At 31.3% G+C, this 9,047-nt stretch overlaps 1 protein-coding gene across 1 annotated transcript in view; it reads left to right on the top strand.

Annotated features, from left to right (window-relative positions):
- Window positions 1–9,047, top strand: part of LOC139427202 (dynein axonemal heavy chain 5-like) — a 28,467-nt gene that overhangs the window by 17,556 nt on the left and 1,864 nt on the right. The window contains exons 14-17 of the mRNA XM_071188104.1: window positions 735–941; window positions 4,124–4,320; window positions 6,734–6,854; window positions 7,660–7,803. Of these exons, the coding sequence (XP_071044205.1) occupies window positions 735–941; window positions 4,124–4,320; window positions 6,734–6,854; window positions 7,660–7,803 (669 nt within the window). The remainder of the gene's footprint in view (window positions 1–734; window positions 942–4,123; window positions 4,321–6,733; window positions 6,855–7,659; window positions 7,804–9,047) is intronic.

Here is a 9,047-nt window from a genome sequence, read left to right on the forward strand (position 1 = left end):
TCTTTAAAAAATTCCGTTTTACTTTTTTTCTAGCATTTTCTCATAAATTCATTCTATTAAAGCAGTATTAAGGTAGTACCTATTATGGTATGCTGGGGTCTTATTGAAAAGAGCAACTATTACCTTAATATCAGCAGAGCTGATTACCGAAATTAATTAAGCATCATTGGTGTCAATAAAAGTCTGGCGAATTTTCATGATTCTCATAAACGAATCAGTTTCTTTTCTCAATCTTTGTTTTTAAGTAAAAAACTTTTTTATTCAATTATAATTTCTTTTAAATAATTTAATTTTATTAATATCATTTGAAAACTACAACTAGAAGCAAATTAAACTCTTGGTTTCAGATAACCTTAAGAATACTAATTCAGTGACATAGCCATGCTATCCGCATTGATGACTGAGCTCGTAAAAAGTATTTAAGCATTTAAGAACGTGCAATAAAGTCATAAATATGAATAGTATGGGGTTTTATTATAAGAATGGCTAATGTTAAATCAATGTTAAAAAATTATTTTTCAAATTGGACTAAGAAAAATTTTCAAATGATTTTCAGAATCAGAAGTTAAAATTGCTTCTTGTAGTTGATGTTCGATTTCCCGAACTCTAGTACCAACGGTTCTTGAGTTAGAAGAGATTTAAAATAGCTTTCAGCTACAAGACAGATGAAAAACAGAGTAAACACGAAAGAAAAGTTAAAAAATAATTAACTTACACATTTTAAATGTTTTTAGGCTGGTATTATGGGACACTGCTTGCTGGTAAATCTATTGGAAGAAGATCTTGATACACAAGAAATGATTATAAATAAGAACGAACAGCTATTTGTATTCATTAGAGAGGCTGATTTACTTTCGCAAATGGATTTAGAAGTGCCCCCTGTTGCTAAGACAGCACTTCATCAACATCAAAAGCTCAAACAACACAAAAGCTATTTAGAAGTAAGATGATGTACTTTTTTTTAATGTCTATATTTAAAAAATACTTTTTCTTGTTTTACTTTATCACTGTTAAATAGCAATCTATCGACTTAATAGATTTGAGGATTAATCTCTGATTTCTTTTGATTTTAAACCCAAATCTAAAAACAAGGGAACTTTCTGCTAAATATTGAATTATTCCATGGCTACATTTTTTACCGAATCAAAAAGATATATATCATAGTGAGTTCACCTGATCAAATGAAATGAAAATTAGTAGTAATCTTGATCAGCTTGCATTCGTAAAGAACTTCGTGATTTAAACTAACTAATATTTGCCTTATATAGATATGAAATACGAAAATCTGACTTCGTCAACTAAATAACCCTTATGTTAGTACTGCGGTTTGGTGGGAAAAATTAAAAGTGCATGAACTAAATAATTCATCAGTTATTATTGAAACAAGACTAGAAATTCGAACTGAATTCGTTCAGAATAATCATAAAATTTAATAAAAAGTTAATTAAAAAAAATTAAATTTTATTTTTAAAACAATCTGAGATTTGCTAAGAATTTTAAAAAAAGGTCGGAATTTAAGAAACTGTTAAACCTTGTGTCGCAAAGACAGTAGAAGAATTAAAATTACATTACTTTAAATTTAAGAATATAATACATTAAGATTTTACATATTTTCAAAGTTATGAAAGTAGTTTCTAAGTAGTGAAGCTTAACAAATTACTATAATTTGAAATTTTTCTTGTTAAACAACTTTTCTTATTTTTTTTATTTTCTAAGTCTGTCGAACCTCCTCTAACTCTACAAAGTGCAGCAACTCAACATGGTATTGACTTAACTTGTAGTATGAAGTCTCTTGCAGGAATATTCAGCCACGCAGCCTAAATAGATGCCCATAATTGCGAAAGTGTTGCGGGTGCAGAATTTCGTACACGAACTCACCTCTCGATTATATCCCATAAGCGTTCGCTGTGATTCATGCCGGGAGATTTAGATGGGTAAATTGTTTTCTGGAATTGTCCAGAATGTTCTTCAAACCTGTCGCGAGCAATTTAGGCAAAGTGTGACGCATTTTATTTATAAAAATTACATCGTTGTTTTGGTAAATGAAGTCCATGAATGGCAGCAAGAAGTCTCCAAATAGCTGATCATAACCATTTCCTGTCAATAAACGATGCAAATCGGACCATTGGACCCAGTTCATGCCATGAAAAAGCAGTCCACACTATTATGGAGCCAGCACCAGATTGCATCAAGCCTTGTTGACAACTTTGTTCTATGATTGCGTGGGTACTGTGCCCCACTCAAGCTCTCTCATCAGATCTGACCAACTGAAATCGTAATTCATCTAAACAAGCTACAGTTTTCTAGTAATACCAATATGGTCAAGAGTTCAGGAAAGGAGCTGAACGTGATATCGTGCTGTTAATAAAGACAGTCGAGACGGTTTTCTGTTGCCATATTCCATTACAGCCGAATTTCGAAGCATCGTCCAAACGGACTTATTTATTTCATGTCCCGCATTAATGCTTGCTGTTATTTCACGTAATGTTACTCGTCTATTAACACTGACAATTCTACGCACACGTCGCTGGTCACGATCATTACGTGCAGGCGGTCGGCCACAATGTTGTAGGTGGTGCTATGGTGGTAGGTTTGATCTAAAATTACAGTCCCTGGCCATATTATTTGATGCACTATAAGATTCTATGAAAAATTATAATTATCAGATGATACTATACAACCGTATTGTTTTTACTCGGATGAAACCGGTTTGCACTTGTTCACGCTCCTGTATCAATTGGTTAACATTGTAATGCAATACGTTGAAAATAAATACAAATAGGAAGTATTTAAAAACCCATTACATGTATGTTTAAATATAAAAGTATTGCATATAAACTCGCACAAATCATGTAATTATTAAAAAACTACTGTGCGTCTAATAATTTGATCAAACTATTATAATATACTAATATAATGCTTGATATAATAAATATGCCATATTTATATAATATATCGTCTAATTTATCCTATCCACAAACTTATATTATACATTGTCTAATTTAACCAATTGATACACTAAAGGTCTGGTTTCTTAGGACAAGCGCCTTATCTGGGCGTCGGCGTGACGTCAACGTCCCGCTGACGCCAACAAAATACTGGTTTGTTAGCTCAAGGCCTGGTTTCTTAGAACTAGCGCCTTATCTGGGCGTCAGCGGAAAGTTGATGTAGAGCGGACGCCAAAAAAATACTTTTTTGTTAGCTCAGCGTGAGCAGTCCGTCCAACGCAGACATTATCTCTCATTGCGCATGCGTTAATAACGTAAACAAATATTTATTTTGAATTTGTTTTGATTTTGTTATTGTCGACCACTGTTTTAGAGTACAAATAATGACTTTGTCCAAGAAAAAACACATTATTGCTGAGCTAAATGAAGAGTGCTATGTTTAATGAAGAAGCTATGTTTAATATCAAAATCAAAATCTTGGCTGATTTCAATGTGCTGTTGGATGTTGTCCGCCATTGCTTCTGTGGTTAACGTCACGTTGTAATCCAACTGCAGTTGAGTTGGACGGCAATTGTAGTTCAAGATGAGCGTTCGATGACGTATACTATCAAGCTCACAAATGGACCAATCAAAGGTTAGCGCTGATTTCCAGCTGACGGCGTCCTGTCCTAAGAAACCAGGCCTTAACGTAAACAATTGCAAACCGGTTTCAGTCACATAAAATCAATAAAGCTGTATAGTATCACATGATAATTAAGATTTTACATAGAATCTTATAGTGCGTCTAATAATTTGGCCAGAGTCTGTAGGTATTCTCGGCACACTCTTGACACTGTAGATCTAGGAATATTGAATTCCCTCAGAACTTCCGAAATGTCCCATACGTCTAGCTTCAACTACCATTCTACGTTCAAAGTCTGTCAGTTCTCATCTTGTGTTCATAATTACACCGGAAACATTCTAAAATGATTTACTTCAACTCTAATAAAGGTTCTACCAATACACTACCCATATATATATTTTATACGTGATAGTACTACCATCTGTATATTTGCATATTGTTATTTCATAACTTTTGTAACCTCAGAGTGGTATCAATATTTGAATGCAGCTTTCACAATAGTTTTAGCCTAAGGAGTATGTTTAGTTCCCTAAAACTGTTATTTTCTTTACAGAAACTTTTGATTCGACACAAAGAACTAAAAACTCTTCCTAGAGAAGAACTGGTTCCACTTTTGGACATACATTTGGACGTATTGGATGGAATTTTAAGACCCGGAATGACGACGCTAACATGGTCAAGTCTCAATATTGATTCCTTTATTGAAGGGTATAGATCTGGAGTTGAACATGTAGAATCCCTTTTTGATAGGTAAAATTCAATGATAATGATTTCGATAATCAGAACTTTTATTATATCGCTCATGGGCTGCAATAGCGGCATAACTCAAAAAATAGTGTTTTGAGATAAGTGGGTTTAAAGTTTTCATTCCTAAGGAAAATGCATAAAAAATGCTATCGTTTGCTTAAACGACGATTACCTTCAAGTTGAATTATGAGTTGTCTTTGTATTGCAGCTGAAAGAATGGGTATTTTTATATTTACACCTGTTCTTAGTCCAAAAATCGTGTTTTTCGAGTTGTGCCACTATTGCAGCCCATGAGTGATATTACATTTTAGTATCATTATTAGAATTGAAGTCAAAATTTTAGAGTCTTAATTAATTGTGCGGGACTTTTAAACATTATAAACATTTAGTATTTTTTACCATTATTCAGAATTACAGCAGTAAAATAGAAGTTAAGTTGTGCCATTATTTCATCAAAATTGTCAGCCAATTTAACAAAAAAAAAAATTTCTGTTTTAGTATTAATATATCTCTTAATTATTAAAAAGAAACTTAACTATGAAGTAAACTCTTCAACAAATCAAAATTAGGTTTCTATAAATTATTCACTTTACATTTGTGCAAAAGTTTTTGTTAATTTAAATATAAATTATACTTTTTAAAAATTGCGGATATTTGAGGGCTACGATGCGCAGAAAAAACTTGTGGAGTTAATTATACTCAAAGTTACATATTATTTTATATGCACAATACTATTCCTTCATAAAAACAGACTCTTGATTTAATCTCAATAAATAAATGTATTGTAAGCTTAATCCTTTAACATATGAATTTTTTAAAATATTTTTTTTAATGTTTGATTACATCAAAAATAGCAAGAACATGAAAATAAATTCATTTAAATTTCCATTTTCCCTGTTTCTAAATTACATATTTTGTTCATTCATAAATAACCCAAAAATTGCGAATTCACAAATCATCAAGTCAGCACCGGAACTAGAATATATCTATCTTTTACAATGAAATCCATAAGGTTGTTTACTTAATATGTAAGTTTAATTATTTGATTGTTTAAAATGTTATTAAATTAAAAGAAATACCTTAGTGTGATATAATCAAGAAACAGAAGGATTAATATGAACGTTATTGGGACTTAACTCGATACTTTATCAAGGTTGTGGATTTTATAATTAAACGTTAATAAATAGAGTTGGACAAAATGATGCTTTGAGGCAAAAATTTGTTCACGATTGTAAAGAAAATTATGTAAGATGTCAAATGCTATTAATGTTTTTTAAACTTTTAAGTGTTTCTAAATTTTCAATTCTTTGTCCTTTCGAATAAGCAGTTACTAAAAACTGAAGCGGCGAGATATTTGATTTAAAAACTTCATTATCTTCAAAAATTAACAGATTGAAAAAAATAGAAAAAAAATAATATTTTTAAAAACTACGTTTTTGTAGTGGAGAATAATAAATAAAAAACAAAAATTTAAAAAACGAAAAACGTGGGGAGCATGAAATACATAACAGTAACAGTATGTGTGCTCATGAGATGTGTATGTATATCTGTAATTAATTGTATCTGAATGTGGATCTGTATGCGGAATATGTTTGTGTATAAGCGTGTGTATGTGGATGTATATGCGGATGTGTGTGTGGTTGTGTATGCGCATGAGTAAGAAAATGTGTGTTGGGTGTATATTATGTGTATATGTACTGTTATGTACTTCATGCGCCCCACGTTTTTTGTTTTTCAATTATTATTTTCCACTAAGAAAACGTGGTTTTTAAAAATATTCTTTTTATTTTGATTTTTTTTGTACTCACTTCCAAAATCTCAATTTTTTCACTCACTGTACACAAAACTTTTCAACTGACATGTGACACTAATTTGAAATAATCGAATCGGCTACAAAAGACAATAACGAAAATATTAATTTTTCTTTAATTTTAATTTTACTTTACTTTGTATGTCTTTTTTCTCTTCATTTTCATCCAATTCTAAACTATGTGCCAAATTTAAAGTTTGTGGCTAGTCGAGAAGTTAGTTTAAAATCGATTACAAAATTCCACCCGAACAGACACACACGAAGGCAAGTTGATATAAACGTGGTAAAATAGCAGTCGACATGCTTCATGTTGGCTTTTATTTCCAGTCTGTTTATTTTTTAAGCAAATGAAGACTATTTAATCAAATAATTTGCATTTATTTATTTACAACATACTTTGATAAAATATTTCATATTTAATCTTAGTTGAGTTTTATAATTTAATGCATGAATGCTGTGATAGAATTGAAACAAAAACAATATGTTTTTAAGTTTTATGACTGCGCACGCATTATTTGTTTATCGATTTTCAATTATTTAATTTTTTTCAACAACAACAAAAAGACTAAAAGTAGGGTGTTGCTAATTTTATTCGATCACTTGTAGATTGTGTAAGATTCTAAACCACAGAGTTGACGAAACTTTGTCTCAGGTTGCTGATGTTAAGTTGTGTCCAGCACCGCCCGAAAACCCTGTTATTTTGGATACTTTTTCAACCATATTGCAAGTAAGAGAAAGTGAATTTCTAATTTTACTAAATAACATGCATGATACATTTTACTTTAATAAATTTTGATATTTTTAAAGTATGTAACATTTTTTAATTATAAACATTAAAATATACACCGAAGAGTCATAACATTATGACCACCCTCCATCTATAACAATGGGCTCGCCCAGGTTTTCATGGTTTCTCACCCAGGAACAATGTTTTCATGGGGCACATTAGGACCCATAATCCTCATAGAACAATCCCTGACATCTGTAAGCTACTTGAATATTGCAGACCAGGTTCACCCATTAATGGCAACAGTTTTTCTTGCGGGGGATGGATGCACCATGTCATGAGGGTCGAATCGTCATGGATTGGTTCAAGGAACATTCCAGTGACTTTCAAGTCACGTCTTGGCCCCAAATTCACCTGACCTTAATCCAATAGAGCATTTGTGGTCCTACTTGGAAAACCAAATTCGTGCTGCCACGCTACCCCCTCGCAATGTGAGGGAATTGAAGGACCAGTTGGTGAGCGCTTGGTACCAGATACCTCAGACTACCTATCAGCACCTTGTGGAATCAATGCCACGGCGGGTGCTAGCAGTTCTGAGGACTAAAGGTGGTCCTACATGTTATTAGCAGGGTGGTCATAATGTAATGGCTCTTCGGTGTATAGCGCTTTCTTTGATTTCTATTTTTCAAGATAAACAAAGAACATTACAAATGTAATTATCATGCTATAAACTTTTATAATTTTTCTTGTTCTTTAGTTTCTTTTAAATTACTATTATAAAGCGTTCAATTTTAATTAAAATTAGACTTCATCAGCTGAAGGAGCTGACTTTCTTGAGAAAAGAAGCCACGCTGTTGAAGATGCAGTACAAGAAGTAATTCAAGTATTCGTAAAGGAAAGTTCTTTCAAAGAAGAAGAGGAAATATGTAATATTACTTTCCAATACAAAGTATCAAAAATTAAAATAAAATTAAAACTGAATAATTAACATCAGAAGACCAAACATTCGATAGTTCTTCGATCCTAAGCTATTGGGACCGTATTTTCCAGATAGCAGCAATACCTCCTTCAATTTAAAGGTCAAAAATCCAAATCAGTCGAAAACAGTGAAACAGTTCAAGGAAATTACATTTTTTGTGTCAAATTTTGTAATTTAACATAAACTCTGCACAAAATATTTCAGGCTAGTCTCACAGACTTTTTTAAGATTGAACCTTAGTACATGACAATTCGATCAAAATTTATTAAGATGTTTTTTATTTTGCTAAATCTGTAGAATTTATTATTACCTTATTTTAATAGAAGTCGTATTTTTAATATTTGATTAATCAACTATTTGACTAATTTCGCTCACATTTTGTATTCTGCCATGCAAAATTACTTTCTTTAAAATGATGTAAAAAGTATCTACATTTAAAAAATTTGTTTCGACTATTATTAAATAAAATATAAAACATTTATTAAATTATTTTTTGCTGGGAATTACTTTTAGATAAACGAATTTTATATTGTGTGCTAAAATTTTTAAATTCCCTTAAGTTTGCGAGATATGGTGAAGTACGAAAAAAATAAAATTGACATTAAAGGGTCCAAACTTTGGCACGCTTTGCTGACCAAACTAGAGGAACCTTATTTCTCAGATGGTGGCTACCCTTATATTTTGAGGATCAGAAATCCGTATTCATCGAAAAAAAATTATGCTTATTCAAAGGAAGTACATTTTTGTAGCTGATGATGTAACTTAAAATATCGTCTTCACTAACTCGTTAGCATATTGGAAGTCAACCCCACCAACCTTTAAGATTAAGTCCTAGAATGTAAAGATCCGATCATTAGATCAAATTCATCATTAGATAGATCATTCTGGGTCGTTCTTTTTTTTTTTTTTTTTTTNTTTTTTTTTTTTTTTTTTTTTTTTTTTACATTTTCCAAACATCCATTTTCTAAAGACAGAATCCTAAGCACAAAAGACTTTGTTCATTCAATACACAATATTTTGGTGATTCATCATTCTAATAATTAGCGAATTTCTTTTTAATAATTTTCATGCTTGGCAATTCGGTTTTGTTTTGTAAAAAAAAAAAAAAACTAACAAAGGGATGGAAGAACTAATGTAAGTTTCTCTATATCACACATTCGTTCAAAGCGTAATATTTCAATAATTATTCTATTTTTTCTTTAGCTATTCAGGTA

This window comes from Parasteatoda tepidariorum, chromosome 2 (assembly GCF_043381705.1).
Source record: "Parasteatoda tepidariorum isolate YZ-2023 chromosome 2, CAS_Ptep_4.0, whole genome shotgun sequence".
NCBI classification, from domain to species: Eukaryota; Metazoa; Arthropoda; class Arachnida; order Araneae; family Theridiidae; genus Parasteatoda; species Parasteatoda tepidariorum.